The sequence below is a fragment of the Pituophis catenifer genome, unplaced genomic scaffold (assembly GCF_029215685.1).
Source record: "Pituophis catenifer annectens isolate HBS135680 unplaced genomic scaffold, rPitCat1.0.hap2 SCAF_4, whole genome shotgun sequence".
Lineage (NCBI taxonomy): Eukaryota > Metazoa > Chordata > Lepidosauria > Squamata > Colubridae > Pituophis > Pituophis catenifer.
This window is the reverse complement of record NW_027256884.1, coordinates 41,233,138-41,257,254: the sequence shown is the minus strand read 5'-3', so window position 1 is coordinate 41,257,254 and position 24,117 is coordinate 41,233,138. Positions and strand designations below refer to the sequence as shown.

At 34.7% G+C, this 24,117-nt stretch overlaps 1 protein-coding gene across 1 annotated transcript in view; it reads left to right on the top strand.

Annotated features, from left to right (window-relative positions):
* The window catches only part of DHRSX (dehydrogenase/reductase X-linked), a 104,259-nt gene extending 81,309 nt beyond the window's left edge, over positions 1–22,950 (top strand). The window contains exons 6-7 of the mRNA XM_070943588.1: positions 1,962–2,169; positions 22,539–22,950. Of these exons, the coding sequence (XP_070799689.1) occupies positions 1,962–2,169; positions 22,539–22,727 (397 nt within the window). The 3' untranslated portion in view covers positions 22,728–22,950. The remainder of the gene's footprint in view (positions 1–1,961; positions 2,170–22,538) is intronic.
* Positions 22,951–24,117: the final 1,167 nt, after the last annotated feature.

The following is a 24,117-nucleotide window of genomic DNA, read 5'->3' as shown; positions in this document are numbered from 1 at the left end:
TAAAGGAGCTCATCCAGTTTCCTCTCCTGCCTCCTGAAGTGCATTTATTTACATTTTATTTTCTAACTTTCAATTGACCTTCACAGTCCAGGCAGGGACAGCCAAGATCCAGATGTGGGCTGGGTGTCATAAAATACCCAGGTTTGCCTTAAATAAAATAATAACATCAACAACAATAATGCCACATTTAAGCGTGCATATCTGTCTGTCTGTTGTGACTTGTAGGCTTCCCCATCTTCTGTTATTAATAGCAAAAGGATAAGGACCAGCATCTCCAGATGATTATATGAAATACCCATTTTCATATTATATAAGCATTGTAGTAAAGGTAACAGTTTATTAAATCTAAATACCAGACATATTTTTTTTATTTTTTTCTCTGATTGTGATCTCTTGAATGCCTTTCCAACCACAAAGTTGAATACATTTTCCAATTGTATTCAATATTAATGTTCAAGAAATTCTTAACGTTACAGCACTTAAGTGACATCATAATTAGAGGCATTCAGTGTGGACATATGTGTATCTGACCACAGTGTGTGGGGTACCATTTACAAAAACCATGTATTAAATCTGCATGGGAAAAGCCAAAGCTAATATATACTAATTGATGATCCCTAACTAACAATCATGTGCCTGCACAATAAAAACTGCATTGAATTAAGATTCTGGAGATCTTCAGAGTCCTATTGAAACTTTCAGTTTTTGACATTGGCTTGTTCAATAGTATTTTGAACAGGACCTATGCATTTCTAGGAAAGTGATTTGAAATGAATATGTAAAAAAAATATAGTCCTTATCATTTCTACATTACACAGCCATTGTCAATATTCTTTAAGATAAATTATGTTACTATGGAAATTTGTTTTTATCCTATGTTCATACCATGTACTTTGATTTCTATTTCTATAAAGTGTGTGCCTTCAAGTTAGCATTAATTCCTGGCAATTGCCTAGATAAGTTCCCGCTGTTTTCTTGACAAATACTTTCCAAAGTGGCTTGCCATAGCTTTCTTCCTAGGTTTGGGAGTGACTGGACCAACATCACTCAGCTTGCTTTGTTCCTAGAACCTATAGTCTAGATCATAGACATGGTTCCTAGTCTAGTATCTTTAATCATTATACCAAATTGGCTCTCGTTCAAAGCACGCACAACTATTTAATGTACAGTAGATAATTACCACAGATCTGGCTTGTGAACCCTATGGCAAGGGATTGCCTTTATTTGAAGCAAGAAAGGAATTTTGGAAACCAAAGAAAACAGAATCATATATGGTATTCTGAAATTTTGATTGTAACATTCGAAGGAAGAACAGTTTTTTGACATGTGTTATAATCTATATTATAGGAGGAAAAATTTGACAGTCTACAGTATAGCTACGGATCAGAAAGATTCTAGCTGTATCTTTAAATAGTAACACATTTTATTAAAAGACATACAAAAGCTAATGCCTTTTTAAAATGTTAGTTTGAGACAGTGCTATGAGACACTATTTGATTATAGGTTTTCATGTGATCATTCTCTGTGGCTTCTAGAGTCTCCATTGACAACTACTGTGAAAAATGGTGCATAATTTTTTACTATTTTCATGCAAAAAAAAAACAAACTGTCACATAATAGGCTTCAAAGACTTTTTCTTGAAACCAAGGAAAGTTCAATCTACTGTAACACTTCATCTCCACCCCAAAAGGCAGTGGTGAGGTCCCTAGCTGTCAAAAGTTGCCCATCTCTGGTTTATATTATCTCAAACATTTTCCATAAATCACTTAGTATAGGCTACATTGATTTCTGCAAGATAATAAGTAATTATAGAGTTCCTGCTGTGTATGGCTTTTTCATAATTTCCTTTTCATAATTAATAATTCCCTTTCATAGGTTATCATCAGTAAGTATCTGAAAACTGTGCCATGCTTCATTCTGAAATTATATTTATGCAATCCTTTTTTTCCCTCTATGCGCAGTTGCTTGTATTCACCTCACGGAGCTTATGCTCAAAGCAAACTTGCCCTTGTATTATTCAGCTATCAACTGCAACATCTCCTGACATTACAAGGGAGCCATGTGACGGTTAACGTTGTAGATCCTGGAGTAGTGAATACGGATCTCTATCAGCATGTCTGTTGGGCAGCAAAAATGGTCAAGTGGATGACAGGCTGGCTCCTCTTAAAGGTACTTGGAAATCCTTTAATGGTTCTACATCACTCTGATCTTTTTTGTACATTGTTAAGTATGTTTTCTCTGATCTCTAGAATTTAGTGTACTTTTTATACCCCTCCTCTATTTTTCTTGGGATTTTCCTGTGCTGTCAGTGTGAGAACATTTGTCCCTAGGAAGTTGAATCCAACACAATGAGGCTCTATTGGGGACCCACAGATCACAGCAAGTTCCCAATAAATTGCATTCATCCTCCAGCAGTTCAGAGCTATTCTGACACACTGCTGTAGTAGGTCAAACTAGGCAAGGCACAGTTTTAACATGGCTAGCCAGCTTTGTCTTCACTTTTGCAACTCTGAGATTCCTACAGCATCCTTCTCTTTAACAGTGGAAATTTTTATATAAGACTATTTAGACCCAATGCAAGATTTCAAATAAGTGTGACTAAAACTCAGCACAGATTGTCAGCATCATTATACCTGAGCAAGACTATTTCCTTGGCTCAGTGCTAGAAAGGCTATTCGGCACACTAGTCGCTATCAATTAACATTTGGGTGTCACCTTTGAATTTACCGGTATATTTTATCCTGGATTCAAAATAGGAAATACTTCAAGAGCCTTTGTAATTAGACCTTCATTGTCAGTAGTGTGAGTGGCAGACAAGTGGGATGACTGAGATGACCTAGAGAGTCTGTGTTAGCTATTGGTGAACTCAAGGAGATCCTATGTTCGAATCCATTCTCACCATGAAAAACTCACTGAATGATTTTGGGCTGTTCATTCATCCTCTGTTTAATCTACTACACAGGGTTGCTTGTGGTAGAAGGAGGCATATAAGTATATTCTTTGTAAAATCTAAAATAGAAGTCTAAAACCAGTAGCTTCATAAATAAAATATTGTTGTTTGCATTAGTACTTCATTTTCTTTAAATACTTCATGTGAAGATTTTGGTTGCAATAATACCTTATATTGTATTATTATTATGTAGATATAATGCAATACTAATAATACTTCATTAGCTTAATGAAATATTTCTCATCATGGTGAAAGATGAATAGCAAAGTTGACCAAAGAACTTTTCCCCCCTTTTTTCTTTAAATACGAAACATGGCTTTTCTGTCTTGCCCAATGAAAGGGTAGCTGCAATATGGCCCTTTTAAAGTTGTAATTATAAGTCAGTTGCACCTTCTGTAGTTGTCCATAGGGGATATTTTGACAAATAAAGGATATATCTTCTTGGAAATGCTGTAAATTTGAGAATAAATATTTTCCCTTTTGATAGAACTGTATTTAAATAACAGCACATAGACAGCTTAATAATATTGCCTAATCACTCTATTTCCTAAGTGTGTGTGTGCACGCATATTTTTAAAAAATTATTAGTAATACAATAGAAATGGATTTTGTGGAGAAAAAAAATCTTCTTTAAAAAACCAAATCCTGTTGCTTTCTGTATTTGCTTTTGGAAGCATTAAAAAAATAGTTTGCCTCACCTGCTGACATTCCTTTTCTTCTGAAATATAAAAGATGTGGTACATCCTATCAAGCTATTGCAATTGTGCTTCAAGTGTTCTTTGTGCCATTCTACTTTACCTATGTGCCAGAATAAGCAATTGATTTCATCAAAGGGGATGAAACGATTATTAAAAATTGTGGCTGCTGTTTATGCTATTTTCTATACTCCTTTTTTCTTTATATTTTCAGTGAAGTACTTGCTATATTGACAGAATAAAACATAGGGGTGCAAGTCAACTAAATTAAATCTGCCATACAGGTTCATTTTAAGCACTGTGTCCTCCATGTAATAACTAGGCACAAGATAAATGCTCATGTTGCCATGAAAATTGCTTCTGTAAGACAAAAAATAAATACAGTAGTAAATTTTATAACCTTTGATTTAACTCCCTGAGAACTGTCTAGAGCTTCCATCAGAAAAATACAGGACTAGAGACATAATTTATCATGTAGGCACATCAATTGAAAATAACCTGTGCTGAGAAATAAATGTTAGTATTGTGATGAGTATTGTGATGAGAAAATGGGAGCTGCAGGAAATCTGTCCCAAAAATCGAGGAACCTTTTTCTTAGAGAAAAACTTCAGGAAATATGGATTGGATATGCAATATGCTGCTGTCTTGGAATGGAAGTACTTTGATGACAGGTGACAAAGTTATGGGATTCCTCCAACTTTGTCTTAAGGTTCTTCATAAGTCTCCTGTTGAGTTAACCAGTTCTACTCACTCTGTGTTGGTTTTCTTCATGTCTGAAAATCTTCTCTTTTTCTTTCTTTTCCTCATCTGTCCGTGTTGTAATATATTTTTGAACAAATGTCAAATACAGATGGAACAAATAAATTGCAGATCATGAAATACTTTTATATGCATGGATAGATAAGTGATAGACATATCATCTGTATAAGGTTAAGAAGTACCAAAGAATAAAGATACAAAATGCAAATTTAAAACTGTAAAATAAAATGTAAGTTGAAAACATTGTGAAGGAAATTTTGGTGATACATTCCTGCCTTCATTTCCTTCTTTTCCTCCAGCCATTAACCACTACTTAAATATTTATGCTATCTTTAATATTTAATAATAAACATTGGTGTTTATTGCTTGTATCTGTTTAAGTCATTCCATTTGTTGTTTTTAATTTATCTCTTGATTCTTTTCCTAGAAGCCATGTCCCAGATGTAGAATCTGCCTTGCTATGTAATGTGTCAATTCCTGCTTAAATTAAATTATGAATATATATAGTGCCAGTTTTGCCATCGCTGAACATTCACCAGATTTACTCTCCCAGTTTTGTATCATTAATAATTTCACTTTTTAAAAAATGTTATGTTAGGTTTCCAGACATGAAATTTGGGACAATGAGCCACAAATATGAAATATCATAAAATTAACAATCATTAGAAGTTTGTGATATTATAAGATATTTCATATATATTTTTTGATCAACGACCATGCTTGGCTAACACAACTGAAGTCATTGAAAAACTGTAGTGAGTAAATAATATATTAAATTAGGATAAAACTGCATAACCCAAATTTTGGATATGGCATGATTCTATGCATAAGATTGTAGTCCAAGAATTTAATTCTAGTTGATAACTTAGTTGAGATTATCAACTAGATTTAATTCTGTGTCAATTTAATTTTTCAATACATGTTTCTAGACATCAAGGTATTCTCCCAGATTTGGTTTGCTGTTCTTCCAAAGAGGAAATCAGAAATCATTTCCAATAAAAGCCCTACAGAATCCTTGGAATCATTAACATATATAATACTAATTTAATATATTTTGAAGGGATACATGGGTTAGTAAAATTTAGTATGAATACCGTGGATTGCAATGGGATTTCAGAATTTGTTGTATTCTACATAGCATTATTTTCTGGTATTGTTGGTTTTTGCAACACTGCTATCATGTATTTTTTTAAAAAAAATCCAACCTGTTTGTTATATTTATAACATTTCTGGAAGACAGAATTATTTATTTTTGCTGGAGTTATTATCTAACAGTAAAACATCTTATACAATATACCTCTATACCTTTGAGTATAATCTCTGAAGTATATTGAATATTTTTCTTTTGAAATTCACACTGTTGCATCTCTATTACTATATTCAAACACTGTCTATTCAATCATACAGTTCTTCTACTATCTCTTCAGAACTTACCTTTCCCACAGAGTTTTTGCCTCACATTTACATCAAACCTAAATTCTCGTAACCATATTTCCAGAGTTAACACTTTTCTTTGAGATTGGCAAACAATACATTTTTCAACACATAGTATATGTTTCTTAAGTCAGCAGCCTCTCTTCTTATTTATTCTCTCTGAAAAGTATTGTATAGATTAGATCTGCATTATTATTGTTTTTGCCTTTAAGTCACTCTTGAAAAATCCATGCAGTGTTCTTTGCTATATTTTTGGAGGTATTTTCCCTTGCCTACTTCCTAGAACTGAGAGAGAGTGACTGACCCAAGTTCACCCAGCTGGCTTCATACCTAATGTGGGACTAGAATTCATAGTCTTCTGGTTTCCAGCCTGGTACCTTTAACTACTACACTATATTAATACTAAAAATTACTGACAAAATATGTATCAAAGCTATAATTGCACATTTGTATAAATTTATGCTGATATGTAAAGGTGACAAGTCTATTGGATCCTAGTGCACATTTCAACTGACAGGAAATAAATATATTGCTAGTCAGAAATATAAGTCTCTTAAATTGTTCTGCAATTGGATATGGCTCAGCAGTTTCCAGTCTGTTCTGAGTTTTCCTTTTCTTACTAGAAATATTGTATCTCTGGGTGAAGCAAGGAATTGGATAAACAAGATAGCATCACTCTTTTAAAGAGACACTTTATTGCAAATCCATGTTTTAATGTGGCCCTTGTCAGAGTACAAATATAAGTTATTCTCTTTATGTTGTGTTAATTTATTGCAATAATTTAATTAATTCTGAGGTTGAAATATAAATATTGAATAGGTTATCTCAAACTTAACCTGCTTTATTTAAAAAAGCAAGTGAATTTAATTCTATTTTCTGCCTCTGATTACCTTATAACTTTTATTTATTAGTTTGTTTTGCTCCTCTTTTCATTTGTTTCTCTTCAATCGCCCCCCCCCCGCCAAATACAGTTAAATTGTTTTTATCGCTCAGCCCAAGCTTTTACCATTTTGAATCTTAACTTCTTCTCTTTGATTGTCTAGTCCAAATAACTTCAAAATTCCACAATAGCTTGAACATTTAGCATAACAAGTCCTAACCTGTGGGTCCATGATTTTATAATCCCACAAGAATTTAACCATTATTGATTGATTGATTGATTGATTGATTGATTGAATTTACATCCCCTTCCTCACTCTTCAAAGCAACATTGGGTAGTTTACAACTAAAATATTTCATATACAGTATCTGTTTAGCAGATTCTATCGGTGAAGTTATGTTTGCTATAATGAGTGCAGATGCTGTTTGCAACCCTTAGCTTGTGCAGTGAATTAGAGTTAAGTTTGGAAAACATTGAAAATCATTGCTATTTTGACTCTGCTGAGTAACTTATAGTTACAAATATTTTCAGAGCCTTCCCTCAGATCTTATAGCATCTGATATAAGCTTCAGGAAGTCAGGAAGGGATCATGCCAGGCAGCAAATTCCATCATTTTGTGAGAAGGACCCCTGGCTTAGACAATCATCACTACTGTATGCCCCTCTCCCCCATCCAGTAACAAAATCATGTCTGATGCAGAATGTGAAATCCAGTGGAGCAAATTTCAAGCAGGGCAATATCTCTATCTTCCTCCAAGCAGGGATTGATAATATATGCCTGGTCTGCACACTCCCAGCAACCAAGTCTTTATTCTATACCCAGCATTTACTATGAAGTGTTGCTAATACATTTTTGCTTATTTGACAAGAGACAAGAATGGATTGTGAGGGAGGTATGGTAGAGTAAACCACTAACTTAATTTTATTTTTGTGAAATGGAGGCACTTGCTAAGCAAACCTCCAGGGCTTGCTCATCCAGTTCTCGAGGAATGCTCTATAAAGGGATAATAGGGAACTCTTTGGATTTCTTATTTCTGTTCCTCAAATCTACCTAATCAGAAGCACAATCTCCACTATTCATATACAATTTATTGGTTTGTGTACATATTGTCTGGCTTTGTCCTTGTTAAGTTCCAGAACAACAGCTCTAGCCCAGGTTTTGTTTGCTTGCTTGCTTGAGGAGGTTGGGGGCAGAAAGAAGGTAATCCTAACTTTTGCATGTCTGTTTTTGTGTACGAAGCAACCATGCTGCCTTTAATTTTTGAAGAGCTTCCAATGTTTTTTGTCTGCCCTTCAACGGCTTTAATATATCAAAGGAGTTCAGAGAACAGCTTATTTCAGAAGACCAAATTCATCTTGATGTTCTTTAGAAGGCAAGATTTATGAATTGTGGTAGTGCCTTAACTTCAAAAATGATGTGGGATAGCTGAGGAGCCAGGGCATGGAAAACAGGCCAGACATCTCTCCAGTGGGAAATGACTTGGCTTGTGGCTCCTTCATTAATGCTGCAAAGTAATGTTTGCAGCATTTCCTCTGTGTTGGAGCTAAGCCAGAAATGAATTAGCTGAATTGCTGAAAATCTGTGACTTTATGAGAACACAGGTGTAATTCCAGTTCTGAATTGACAGAAATGCCACATATGGTGGAACAGTGGTATCAATTGCTGGAGAATACAAATGAAAGGCTGCTGTTGTCCTTGGGGATTTTTTCTTGGCATCTCCTTGAACTAGATAGGATTTTGGTCTGATTCACCACAGTTCTTTGTTGTGCTCTTCAATATTCTGCTTTTGGCATGCATCATAGTTAGGAATCATTTACATATGATTTTCTTAACATGTTAATATATATATGAATATATTTATATTCCAAATTTTCAGTTCAGTGTACTTGCCATCACATATATATTACACTTGGTATTTGTACTGAAATGATTGTAGCCCTGTTTAGCAGTAGGATGTCTCCAAACAGGCAAAAGTAATAACCATGAATGATTACTTTAGAGATGGGCTTGAAATTTTGGTGTTGTTATGGTTTGTTGCAATTAACCAGATGTTTAGACTGGATTGGCATTGTTATTCACCTATTGAGACTTCCCAAGGACTTGAGATAGGCAGCTTGTCACAGGATGTAAGCTGTTCTAAGCTGCCTTTTGCAATTGACTGATAGTGATAATGCCGATGGTGTTTTATTATACCATAGATAATTTATTTTTAAAAGATAAGGATTTGAGTGAGAGATGAGGACAATTAAGGGAATTGCACCAGGTTTTAAGTATATTTTATAGACAAACATTAGGGGTCTTTATTTTGATGACATTAGAAGTCTGAAGAAGTTGAATGGAACCTGGGTAATTGCACTAGATTGAACTTTTATATGGGTGGAATGGTTGTTGTTGTTTTTTTTTGCTGAGAATTACACATCCAATATATAAAGAATAATTTGATACTGGATACTGGATATCAGCTAGTCTGAGTTCTTTTACATTTAATAATAGCTATTTTGTCATAGCAATTGTAATTTTGTAAAGTTGGTAGTCAGCACCATTAATAGGATTAAGCCCACATTTTTTAAAAAAATATTATTTTTCTAATATATTTATTTGTCTATTTATAGTCAAAATAAATTCCAATTCAAACTATAATTGTTTCACTTTGAAAATCATAATTTATTCAAATACTTTGAAATTAATTCATTCTTAATTGTTGTGCATGAACCTTTTACATAAAGTACAAAGTACATAACTCTTGAAATATGTTGGGTTTACCCTCTGTCTCTTCATTTATATATATTTTGTTCTCTCATGTTTAGAGGTAGGCAATGACAAAGACAGAAGAGGCGGGGTTCAACACTGTAAAAGGATCCCGCCACCGCAGCCTGTATTTTTTGCTCCATTAAGGTGCACAGACATTTCCACCCACTTTTAGGGAGCGGGGAAGTGTATCTTATGGAGCAAAAAATACAGTACTTGTTTCATTTGAGTAAGTGTAAAATCTTTAGCACAGAATATAGCAATAGCAATAGCAATAAGACTTGGTAGTACAGTGGTTTAAGGCACCCTGTTATTAAGCTGGTTATTAAGACCAGTTGCCTGCAATTACTGCAGGTTCGAATCTCGCCAAGGCTCAAGGTTGACTCAGCCTTCTATCCTTTCTAAGGTAGGTGAAATGAGGACCCAGATTGTGGGGGCAATAAGCTGACTTTGTATAAATATACAAAAGGATGAAGGCTATTGCTGAGCACATTGTAAGCTGCCCTGAGTTTCCGGAGAAGGGCGGCATATAAATCAATTTTTTTTTAAAAAAAGACTTATATACCGCTTCACAGTGCTTTACAGCCCTCTCTAAGTGATTTACAGAGTCAGCATATTGCCCTGATATTGCCCCCAATAAGGAAATGTTAGACCTCTAAACTGAAATGGAAATGGAACCTCCAAACTGGGGATTATTCCCTAAATAAGAAATGTTCTTTATAATCTGTGTTGATTCTTTGTATGGAATATATACACAAGCTATTAAAATCTTAAGGTTGGAAGAGGTCATGTAGACTAATAGTTCTCAACCTTTATTTACTCATGGCCCCATTCTGAGCTATATTTACCTCTGTGACCCTCCCTCCATAGTTAGCTGGGGAAAAGGTACTATAGATACATGATTTCCACTGTTTATTAATTTAATAGTGCTAAAATTATCACAGATGTGAGGAATATAACAAATTGACCATGCCTTTGGCAGTTAAGATTGGGTGCTCCACTCAGAACCCCCTAGAAATATGGCATGGCCTCCTGGGGAAGTAAGCGTATGACCCATATTGAGAATTGCTGATTTAGACTATTAAGTGTAACTCCTAATTTAGAGGAAGAAAAGTTTTATTTCAGTTGCAGACCAGTAAAATAGATACACATATAACTAAAATCAAATAAGCTAAAAGGTAAAGGTTTCCCCTGTCCAGTCGTGTCCGACTCTAGGGGTCGGTGCTCATCTCCATTTCTTAGCCAAGGGAGCCAGCATTGTTTGAAGACCCTTCCATGGTCATGTGGCCAGCATGACTATTTGCCAAGGCGCACAGAATGCTGTTACCTTCCCACTGTAGTTGTACGTCACGCATTTGCATGATTTCAAACTGCTTCAAACTGCTAGGTTGGCTGATGCTGGGGCAAGTACTGGGAGCTCACCCCATTGTAGGGCACCTAGGTTTTGAATCCTGCTGTTAGCTCACCAGCTGACAAGCTCAGCATCTTTAACCGCTGAGCCATTATGCCCCTCAAATAGCAAATTAAAAAAATGAAATGTTTATATTGCTGTCCAGTTAAAAAGCCCAGGAAAATGAGTGTGGTAATTAATCTACAAAGTTACTTTCCAGATTACACTGCCATGAGCCACCTTCTGCTTGAATATGTCTTGCAAAGCAAAATCTGTTTATTCCAATTTTTATAACAGCCTGATATTTCTGTTTTAATTAAGATCAAATAATCCATTAGAACAATGTAAAAATACCCTGACGTTGAAATAAATACATACAGCTTATTTAATTAACTACAAAATCAAAGTTAAAAAACAGCCTAATTATTAGCCTGCAGTGTTGTGTTTCAAAAGTGTTGCAGAAATATATCATTCACATCCCATTTTAATATTTGTTTCCTTGTTACTCTTTCTTCTCAAAGCTGTATAAACTGTTTTAAACAACAGACAATTTATTACCTGCTTAAAATTACAGGAACATAGGTTTAGCAAAATGAAAATAATTAAAGTAATTTATCACTCAGAGTGATGTGAGATGTTTTGTTTGAATAAAAATTAATGTTTCTTTCTTCTCCATCTGCGTTCCAAAACTAAGGCTTTTGCAAAATTTACTAATGATTGTAATCCTCTTAATGAACACAATTTAAGATATTAAGGGTTAAAAAAATTAATTCATTCATTAAGGATATTAGTTATTTTTAAAATTTATTTCCAACCCTGTGGTTTAGTCTACTAATTCTGTCTCAGCTTTCTTAAAATCTTTATTGTGCCTTGTAGTGCAGTATAAAAAGGATAGTAAAGGTTAAATTAAATTAAAACTCAGACCACATGTTTTCTAAATAGTTTTTATCCCAGAGCTATAATTGCACTCAACAATGAACTAAAGGGCCACCATCAGTGAACTGTTGGACAGCATTACTTGGTCTGTTCTGTGGATGTTTGGGTGATTTAGGGGCGGTGAATTTGTGGTGGGTGGGGGGGTGTTTGGGGATTGTTATGTGTGTTGGACCTGGTCTTTGGGTGTTAAGTGAATTTCGTTGTATGGGTATACAACGTACTGTGTATACACGTACAATGACAATAAAGTTCTTGTTGTTGTTATTGTTATAAAAGGTAGATGTTATATCTGGTTTCTGTTGGATGAAAAAAAATATATAATTGGTTTCTTTCATAACAGTGAAGTAGATATTGATGAGGATGAGGTTCAGCATCTGTCCATATACATGGAAATACTTTAGTTTGTTTTTAATATTCCTTTGACTTACCCATTACACAGATTCACAATATAGATTACCAGACTGCTAGGCCTTCTGCATTTTCATTTTATTTCATTTCTTCTGGCCATTTCCTGCAAGTAGCTGGCTCTTAAGTATTTTTCATAGCTGGCTCTTAAGTATTTTTCTCCACTTTAATGCAATTCTAATCACACTTTCATTAGAGACTGAGGATATGTTTGGTGTGTGTAGAAGAGGTTCTAGGTAGAATTGGGAAAGATTCTGTCAGAAATGCTGGAGAATTGCTGCTCATACTGCCAACACTTCTTAGATGCATGATTGCTCTTTCTGTCATGCTGTTTCTTATCTCCCAGTGTATCCTATCACCATATTGTAAATCAGAACACGCAGCCGTTTTTTCTATCAGTGGCAACATTGCAAATGATGCTGAAGCCAGTAGAGGATGACATCAGTAACAAATATTTATGAGTGACACTTAGTCTCTCTTTCTCTGACAGTCTCTTTTTCCATGATTTTCTTTCTATTCCTGTCATTCTTTCCAAGCAGTTGGCTTGGAAAGGGACAGATAGCTCTTAAGATTTGTACTGAACTCTTACTAAATTAAGCCAAAGGATTCAATATAAAATTAACTCAAGGGCACAAATTGATCTTGTCTTTGGATAAATTATTGTTACAGGTAGTCTTCACTTAACAATTGTTCATTTAATGACCATTCAAAATTATGGTAGTGTTGAACCAAGAGAGTTATGACCTGTGCCTGAAGTTACAACAGATTCTTTCCCTGATTTCTCTGTAACCGTACTGGCTCGCACCATACTGAAGCAATCCCCAGCCTGCCTTTATGGTGAATCCTATTGAATCTTATAGTATATTCTTCAACTGTTTGTCTCATCTTCTTATATTGTGCCTTTTGGGTCATTTATTGTCTTTACAGTAATCCTCAGAGTATGAGAAATAAACAAAATCAGCTTGAACACCTTGTAGTACAAAGGAGATGTGATTTAATAGGAGTTATGGACACCTGGAGGGATGACTCATTGCATCTAGCTATTGAACAATACAATTCTTTAAAAAAGAATAGAAGCCACAGAAATGCAGAGGAGATGTTGAAAATACCCACTTCTGCTCAGTTATCCAAATGAGTGATTATAGCGATTCTGTAAGGAGCATCTGGGTTAAAATAATTGAAGAGATGAATTAAGAAGAGGTCTATTGTTGTTTAATATCAGCCATTGACTCAAGAAGTAGATAATTATTCTAAAAGTAAATTTCAAATATTTTCAATGATTTCAAATAGTAGTGACAGGGAGATTCCATTTAACTTTATATCTGGTGGAAGCTAACCTGAATCACAAAAAAACTACTATTAATGAATTAAAAGACTAAAAAAGAAGTGCAGAGGGGCAATGCGTAAACATAAATACATATAGTATATGAAAGCAACATGAATCTGATCAACATAGATTAACTAACACTGGATCAAAATCATTTGCATCAAACTCTTCATCATTGCAATTGTGGTTGTAATAATGAGGAATTTCTTAGTTTTTGTGGTGATTCCATTAGACTGATTTTTCAGTAATAGCAGAATTTCAGAATAAACAGTTTCAAGCATCTGCTGATGGGAAGATTAAATGTCAGGTATGACTGAGTAGCTCAGGAGGATGTGTGCAAAAAAACCCTAACCAATGCCATGGTGTTCTTGAAAACAGATGTTCTTACATCTCCCATCCATTACTATGAAGATAATCTGTCAAAACTCATATTTCTCTTTTGAGGCACTCCTAGGCAGTGAGTTGGGAATGGCAGTGAAAGCAATGTAACAGCGATGTGATTATTTGGCTGACTTGTTCCATAGGTCCAAGTCAAATACTATTTGCTTGATGTCAGCCATGTTTTCCTCTATTCCCCTTTCAGCTTGCTGACTTTGCCTTGCTAAAAATATTTTCCTTCAGGAAGTGAATAAAAGCACAAGAGATCTGCTATCCTTAACTTGATTCTAATGTGCAATGAAGCCATACAGCTGATCTACACAACCAGGTTGCCCTAGTGTGAGTACAGACAACTGACTATTAATTCAGGGTGGTGATGAACAACTACATGCTCTACTCACTGCCAGCCCACCAGGAAAGCAACCTTAACCCATCTCTTTCTGCTATGACAAAAGCAATGTTTTCTGACTTTTGCTAACAAAAGCAATGCTGACTGTTTTACCTGTTGCACTTCATTTTGCAAAATTGTCCATACCCATTATATATTCCTCTCTTGTGTGTGTGTGTGTGTGTGTGTGTGTGTGTGTGTGTATGTATGTATGTATGTATGTATGTATGTATGTATGTATGTATGGTCAAGAATGCGCATTGTTATATTTTCTGGAATTTTGAGAGTCAATTGAGAGTAGAACTAAGCTATAACTCCTATGGCACCAATCAGCTGCTCTGGAACTAGTGGTGCAACACATTGGCATCAATGGAGACCGTAGAGCCAGTTTCTTAAACATTTACCAACACATCAATAAGTGGACACCATCCTGCTCCATCCATAAAAGAAAATACTTAATTTCTTAGGCCAGACTCGAAAAGGAAAGTAGCAGGGAAAGCCACCAGATTGTGCTAAGAGTGGGCTGGGCAGAACATCAGGAAATCCTCCTGGCCAGAGAAAAGAGGTTGGAAATCTCAAGTTCTGCGCCTTTCCTTAGCATGACTACCGTGTTTTCCCCAAAATAAGACCCTGTCTTATATTTTTTTGAACCCTGAAATAAGCGCTTGGCCTTATTGCCATGTACTCAAAAGCCCGATTGGGCTTATTATCAGGGGATGTCTTATTTTGGGGGAAACAGGGAAACAGGCAGTTTTAAATATGCTTTTCTCATTTTACCCTGATCTGTATATGCATTTTGAGTTTCAGGACGCATCATGAAATTTGGAAGTCAATGGTAAACCCTCGACTGCTCTTCAGTTTATGAGAAGTATATGTTTGCACTGCAATGCAAACCCAATTAATTTTATCCTCCTTCCCGGATGATTATGTTGCAGGCCCTTCCTTCAAAGGCCTTTATTTTAAGAGATAACTGAAATACATTTTTAATATGCAGTACTTTATAGCCTGCTGTGCTGCCTTATTAGTATGATTTTAAACTCTCCACTAGAGATGGAAAGGAGGAGGAAACAGTTCCGCATTATTTATTAGTTCTGCAGTAAATACAAGTCTTCTAGGTTTTAGCCAAAATGTTGGATGGTTGCATAGATTGTTGGGAAAGATATTATATAGTTAACACTGGATGCTTTTAGAGTTTTTGTAAAGTTATTGGTCTAAGTCTTTAGTTAAGCATTTAATTTGGTTTTAATTTGAGAATACAACTTCTCCCCTTACAAGCCTAGAGTAGCAATAAACGAGAGGCTGTCAGCATTTTTACTGATTTCTGGGCCAAGTTGCACATATATAAAATTTCATGGAACATTATTCCAAAGTTTTTTGTTGTTATTGAGAAAAACATTTTTTTTCAGGAGTGGAAAAATACCTAGAGTGAAAAAGTAGTAAGAAAACACGGAGATATTAATCTTTCTCCCTTCTGCTTCCCATTCAAGATTTACACATAATTCTAATGCTAGTAAGCATGTCACTAAAATATTTTAAGATATTATATATGGGCTGGAGTGAAAATAGTAAGTATAGGAAGAATTAACTGTCCCCAAGTGACATAGAAATCTAGAAAAACTAATCAATATGTTACATTGTAAGTTCATATTTTTAAAATTGTTTTTTAAAACTCAGGCACCTGCAATTGAATTTTTATTTTATTTGCTTTTCGCCTGTCCATCAGCATTGCTATGCCAGGTCCAGCTAGATACTTTTGGAAACTGTTCTTAGTTTCATTACTAATATAATGCTAATATAATAACCAGTTTAATAAAGACAGATATAAGATCTCCTGAATCTATTTGAATTTTGCAAAATACCAGAACAATGTGGGCAATACGTAAACAGTGAATACAAGTAGCTAAGATACAGACTTTATAAGCATTTACCTTACACACATATAGTCTATATATTATGCCAACTATTTTCAGCCATACAGTTTATAAATTTTTCTATATTGGAAGCACGGCTGAGCAAAAATCTAGCAAAGATTTTTAAAATTTTAGAAGTATTCATTATTAGTATTGTCATAAAAGTACTATTGTTATGTGTACCAACTTGGAAAATAAATACGAGGTAAATGTGTGCTTGTTCAAACCATTCAAGGTCACATGCTAAATGTTGCTGGCAAAACATGAACCTTTATATAGGAACTTTATATACCGGTATGTAAAATTTATCACTTTTTGCCTATCTTAAAGAATACATAAAGACCAAATCTCTATAAAGTGAGAAACTGTCAAGATTAATGCAAACATTTCTGCAAAAATTGTTTTCTGTCTAAATTTACATTGTCTATCACAATACTTAATTTAAAAGTGACTCAGCAATCTTTTCATAAATTGATATAATTAAAATTTTCTGCAAAGGAAGGTAAGTTGCAGAGAAGCATTTCAACTGTTTTTATTTTCTGTTATTTTATTAACAATTTCTTTTTTAAGGGTTATTATTTAATAAAAACCTTCAAGAAACCTTGAATAGTCATAGGCCAAGATGAACGTTGTTTCCTAGAAGACATAATTTATCAAATTTCACTGGGTATTTGGGGGTGAGCTTCTAGACTTGTGCAGAGAATAAGGGAATTTTAAAAGAAAACAAAGTAGGTGATAGAAGCTCAGAAAGATAGAAAGGAATAATAAATTCATGTACAGTGATAAAGTTGATATTTTTTCCAAATATGTAATTCACAAAAAGAAAAGGTGAAATTTCTTAGGGGAGAACTATGGGCTGTCTTTTTTTTTTTTTTTCATTTTCTGTTGACTTTATAGTCTTTAAATGTGACATTTGTAAGCACCAAACATTGGGTCTTCAGGGTTTAGTTTTGATCATGTGTACTGTATGGCAAAATGGCATACCATGGCAAGATAATAGGTGTTATAAATTATATTTGGAACATATAGTTGTGGCTCACCTGAAGCAACCAAATCATTTTCAAGATACAACATAATTTTATTAGCATAAATACATCTATTCTGGATTCCCAGCACTTTTTGAGCAGCCCCGGACGAAAGCAGAACCAGAGCTAATATACCTTTGGCCTACTACATTGCAAAAGTAAGGCAAGCAAAAAGGCAGACATAGTGCAAATTACACTATGATTTAGATAAGACCATCATTGTTGAAATCTTATTATTTACATCTTCCTACCAGATTGGAATGATAGCCATAATAATTCTGAAATATAGTCAGTGAATTGAAAGTATTTAATTTACTGGACCACAGGTTCCTGACTGCTGCTTCTCCCTGTCATTAATGCCAAATACCTTGATTTTAAATCTGGGGCTTGAAAGAGGCAGTCTTTATTCATTCATTCCTGTTATCCATGATAATACCATGTTTTCCCAAAAATAAGACCCTGTCTTATATTTTTTTGAACCCTGAAATAAGCGCTTGGCCTTATTGCCATGCGCTCAAAAGCCCGATTGGGCTTATGATCAGGGGATGTCTTATTTTGGGGGGGAAACAGGGTAATTATTCTTTCACCATTCATTCACTTCTATCTCCAAGAACTGGAAAAGACCCCTAGAATTTGGGCTTCCAGGTGAGGATCTGTGATTGACTAAATACATCTAAGAGATGGTAGAGCAGTAGTGAACTATTCCATGTGAGGAGAATACAGGATGGAAATAATGTAGTCTTCTTGTGAGTAGAGCAGTTGAGGCTCAAGGGAGAAAAAAACTCACAATGTGCAGTCTTTTAAAGTTTGATCAACCCTCACTTTCCAAATAACTCCAGGCTATAATCAATTTACAGTTGAAAAGAGGTCTTTGAAAACAGCAGAAAACTTTTTAGTGAGTGAACTTTCCTGCTGGAATACAAAAAAAAGTAAAGCAAAGAGGAAAACAATACATTTGAAAGACTTTAAATTGGTAGCAAAGAGCTTAATCAAGATTTTATTAAGAAAGTTGTAAATGGACAGAAGGGTGGTATAAATATGAAATATAAATATTTTAACAAAAGTGTTTTTGGCACTACTTGGAATTGAATAAACAGACTAAATTTTGATAGTTTGACCACAAATGGGAAAAGAAATTCTTGGAAGTTACAAAGTAAAGAGATAAGTACAACATGAGACAGATTATGTCATATGAAATGCAGAAAAACAGATTGGACTAAAGTCTTAAATTTCTAAATTCTTAAGGTTTTAGTTCAATCTGTTATTCTGCATTTCTGGAAAAGAAGAAAGAAAGAGAGAGTGGGATAGGAGAGAGAAGGAGAGAAAGAGAGAGAGAGAGGGCTGCTTCTTACCTTTATATTTGCAATTGACTTAGTTTTACTTTTGGAATATAAATTTTAAAAATGCTGACCACTAAAAAGCTGTAAAAAAAAATAAAAGTAGGAATGGTTTGTTAGAGCAACTAACAGACAAAGAATTACCCCAGACATATTAGAACAAATGTTTGAAGAAGTGGGAAAACAGGCATCTAAATCTGTCAATCCTGTGAAAAGTTAGGTGATTGCATTTGAGGGAAGAATGGAAGAAATTTCATGAGGATGAAATAAAAAGTTAGAAAAAACTGAATATATAGAACATCTTACTGGAGAAACAAATTAATGACAAAGTGGAAAATTTTAAAAATAAAACAGAATAAATGGAGAGAAGGAAAAGGACTTAGACAAGTTGGGGTTATTAGAATTGAGAGGAAAATAATTCTTCCTGATATTTAGAACAGTTCCGAAGGGTCCAGGAGACAATACTAGAGAAAATTTTGCTCAATCTTTTTTTTGGCGGGGTGGGGGTGGGGAATGGTGTCAAGATGATTTGAAGGCAGAAATTGACAATTTGTCAAACTAAGAAATGTACCAAGGGATATTCTTATACACTGTGTCAGAAAGAACAGGTAACAAATTTTGCCACAGCATTTAATTACTAGACTGAAATTAATAACACAGATATGATTGTACTTAAAAATATTCAGATTAGAATTCTGCACAAACAAAAAGAGCACTTCTTTTTGATTGACAAGCTTAAACAGAAAAATATACCATTTTAATAGGATGAATTGGAAGGAATGATTTTCTCTTTTAAACAACATATGTTCATACTGAATTCAATTCAAAAATGCAACCTAATTTCTATAACATTTTAAAGAGAATAAAAAGGGCCCTGGCAATCTAGACTCTACACAACTACAAGAAGTCAATGAAGAGGCCATCACACCAGGTTAAATTTTTGACATAAAATGGATTTTAAATGCCTAATGTGGAATATAAATGGAGCAAACACTCCTCAAAAAAGATGAAGATTTCATTATTTTAAAGAAATGAATCAAGATGTAGTCTAACTCCAAGAAAAGCATTTTTGGAAAATGTCTATGCAACATTTAATCTGCAAATATTTGTGTAAAGAATTTATTTCAGTGAGTTGCCTGATTGGCAGAGGTTTTAAAAAAACTCAGCTTGGATCGTCAGAGGCATTTAAAAGAAAAAAAAACCCCTTTTTTTCTTTTAAATGTCTGTGACGATCCAAGCTGAGTTGCCTGATCAGCAGAGGCTTTTTAAAAAACTCAGCTTGGATCGTCAGAGGCATTTAAAAGAAAAAAAGGGTTTTTTTCTTTTAAATGCCTGTGACGATCCCAGCTGAGTTGCCTGATCGGCAGAGGCTTTTTAAAAAAGCCTCTGCCGATCAGACGACTCAGCTGGGATCGTCAGAGCCTTTTGAAAGCTGAAGAGGTTGTAGAAAAAATGGTTTTAAAAGTTAAAAAAAAATTGGCCACACCCACCCAGTCACATTACCCCCCACCAAGCCACGCCCACAGAACCGGTAGTAACAAATTTCATATTGACAAAATATTGACAAGGATTCATGGGTTGAATCCAAGGGTTTTCCCTATTTTCTCACTTTGAAAACTTTTTGCCTTATATTTCTCTAAAAATTTATATAGCCTTGGCTTGTTCAGGAAGAAGCAATCCCACTGTCAACCAGCCTCTTTCAGAACATACAACTTGCAATTATTCAAGATATAATATTTTCATCTAAACAATTTGAAGACATAATAATCCCTCACAATGTATTACTCTCTAGTCATGAATTCTTGTTTTGGGTTCTCATGATTTCTCTACCAAGTTCTGTTTGCATTTTTTTGCTTGCTATGTGAGCTCACTCCTGAGAAGCATCATGTAACCTTAGGCAAACATCTTTATTAGGAATTACTATACAATGTACAATATTTAATGTTATCTGAAATTGTTCCTATCCATTGTGGAAAGGAAATTTATCGTAGTGCTCTCAATCTCTGTTTTTACCAACTCTAAGATAGATCAGATCAAAAAACCAACTCCACAGAAATACTATAATTATATTCTATTGACATGGGCAATACTGAATAGAACCTTGCGATTTTTTGTGTTTTCTTTTTCCTCTCTCTTATTTTCAGTCAGAGAGGAATCAACCTAAGCCTCTTGCTAATGCTGTGTCCTTTCCCAGGGTTTACTTCTTGTTTCCTTGTTTGCTTGCATAACAGCTTCTGCTTATTTTCTTCAAAGTCATCTCCAGGGGTCTCTACAGTTTTATTAAATAAACATGAAATGTTTATTTAATAAACATTTATTAGGATGTGGATTTGATTGGGTGAAAAAAACAGGATAAACTATAGTCAGCGAAAGAATATTGGTGGGGTAAAAGAATTGTCTGTTGTTCATAAGGCATCTATTGCTCTGTGAGAATAGGTAAGGGACATGGAGTTCTTTCAGGTCCATTGTTCAGATTGACCTATAAAATATGTCAAAATTGTGCACTTGCTGAGTTTAGAAAACATATCACTTCAGTTAACATCAGTAGCCAAATGCCTCTTAAAATCTCATATATGGAAATCAAGATAGAATGGAAAAAGCAGTTTTTTTGTGTAAAATTTTCCCAAAAGTCTTTGAGAAAGTATATCTGAATAGTTTTGGTGCTGAAATGTGTTGCTAAATTTATTATAGACTATGGTTTTATTTTTCTACTTCTGTCTTTTAATTCACAAGTTGTACAGTCTGATTTTTTTTTGTTTTCATTTTTAAAACGTCAATTTTGTTTTTGCTTACTGTTTCAGATGGTTATAAGTTTCAGTAAACTCTGTAGAATAAGTTTCCATTACATTCTCAGTGTCAGCAAATTAAAACTCCTGCTTTGGTCTAATTATGCATGACAACCTATTGGCATCAGTTAGGAGTGTAATAAGAGATACAAAAAGAAAAAAGTTTAAATGCATAATTAAAAAAAACAACTAGGAATATTTTAATAATACTTCCATTAAACTGTTAAATGTGAAGCAAATAATATCACACCAATAAAAAAAACATTGCTTCTGATTTGATTTTTCTTCTGACACATACTATTTGGTGATAATTCTTTGACTAAAATTAAATCCTCTGATTTTTACCTTGCTGTTCTGGATTAAATGGCACAATTTGCTGGCACTCTTGTTTTCATGATCTCTGGCTAAACAAAATGCATTATAAATATAACTTACACTTTCATCTGTTTATGGCTGATTACAGAACTTGTCATCTTGGTAAAAGAACTAATTACACTAGAGACTGCAGTATCATTGCTTGCTTTCAGAAATGCATTAATTCTGTTTCTGAAGAAGGGATGATTTGCAGTAGTGCATAATGCTGTTGCATAGAGATTGAAAAATCTTGGACCAAATCCATTATAGTAAAGAGGCCTGTCTTTTCAGTATATCTTCAGATATGCAATGACCTCCAATCATTTCCACTTGCATATTCAAGCAAAAAGCAGAGGCTGACATTTGCAAAGGGTTTAGATTTTCAAAACATCTGTAAAATCATACCAAAAAATATGTTATTCTACAATGACTGAAAATCAGTTTTTAAGGTCCTGTGTTATTGTAAATAAAGGAATTTATTTACAAATAAAGGAATTTATTAATGATATCAGAATTGTTCATCCTTGTTTTTGAACGGCCCCTGAAATCTTGTAATTTTTTCAGTCATGCCACTTTAATCATACATTTGAGATTCTTATTGTCTGTTATGGTTTCTTCTTTTCTTTTTTTAACTCATTTTTTTAGAAATAAGTGGGGTGGTCAGGATCATTCTTCTGATTTATTTTCTCTCTCAACTGCTAGCATAGAATATAGCATAGAAATAAGAATACTTATTTACATATGCAGAAAATATAAAAAAGTTCCTGTTTTATCTTAATTTTTCACATTCTTTATGGTTTCAATCTTTAATTGTGTTTAATTTCTCCAATCTACAGACACCAGAAGAAGGTGCATCTACATCAACCTATGCAGCAGTTTCACCAGAACTGGAAGGAGTTGGCGGATGCTACCTTTACAACGGAAAAAGGACAAAATCTGCTGATGTCTCTTATGATGATGAGTTGCAGAAAAGACTCTGGACAGAAAGCTGCAGACTTGTTGGGATTCCTGATGTAGTATCCTAGAAGTCATGGGGAGAAAATGATGGGTTTGCTATGGGAATTCAACCTGTCTCACTGCCCCAAGCTGTGCAGCATCACTCATACTTCAGGAATTCACTGTTCACATGAGCAAGTATGGACATTGTTTGAGCTACCAGTCTGCCAGCAGTGGTGGCAGTGATGATGGTGGGCAAAAAATTCCCAACTAGAATTGTATGTATGGTGGTTTTAAATTTAACCATCCATTTTGTAATCATGATGTTTCTGTCTGTGATTAAAAACAAATTCTTTAACCTTATGTAGAATTAAGAGTTTTCTTTCATAAAACAAAGAGGTTAAATTGACGTGGTCTCCATTCTTCAAAATCCAAGGATTTAATAATTTGATTTTCAGCAACTTAAAAAAACCTGGAGTGTTTTCTTTAATTCTTAATGTTGGCATTTTGCTCTTTCCAAAGAAATATAAAACTAATCTGATGTTAATTTTTTCACATACCTTAAAACCAGCATGCCTAAGATTACAAACAACTTTTTTCATACTTCAAATGCTAGGCTTACTGTGGTGTATTTCAAATGTCTATCAACTCTTGAACATAGGACATAATTATTACTTTTTTGTAGTTTGTGATAATTCAGTGATAGCTGCTCCATTTTCTGGGACAGTTTTTTGATATGTACCAAAAATAATCTGCTTTCCCTATGGAATATTTTGCACTTGCCATCTAAATATGAAAACACAATTTCAGAGTCTAAATCCATCTCTCTCTCTCTCTCTCTCTCTCTCTCTCTCTCTCTCTCTCTCTCTCTCTCTCTCTCTCTCCCTCCCTCCCTCCCTCCCTCTCTCCCTCTCTCCCTCTCTCCCTCTCCCTCTCCCTCTCCATACACACACACACACACACATACATACATACATACATACATACATAACTTTCTTCCACATCAAATAATTTCCTAAATCCTTGCTTCACCATCCCTTAAAATATCATTGCTTCTTCTCCATTGTAGGTGGAGACAGCAGCCAGGATGGGGTGTGCTCGTCTGTTCAGGTTGATAGACTGAGCCTGTCAAAGTTGCTAAGTCCCGCCCTTGTTACTGGCAGACCTAGCTTTTGGCTCAGTCTGTCAGCCTGGACAGGCGTGTGGGACTGTTCCTCTTGCTGTTTTTTGTTTCTTTCTTGGCATTTGTGTCTTCTGATAATTGATTAGTGTTTGGATTATTGGTTTGACTCGGACTGTGACTTGGACTGCTTTGGATTTCGTTTTATCTTTCCACAAACAGTAAGATCTTAGAACCCAGTGACTAGCTTGGTTTGTTCTCTTGGGGGGGGACACCCTTTCCCTCAGCAGGGATCTATATCCCTCTCTCCCTATCTGCTGTGGGACTTTATTGGGGGACTGTGGAGCTCCGCGCTCCCA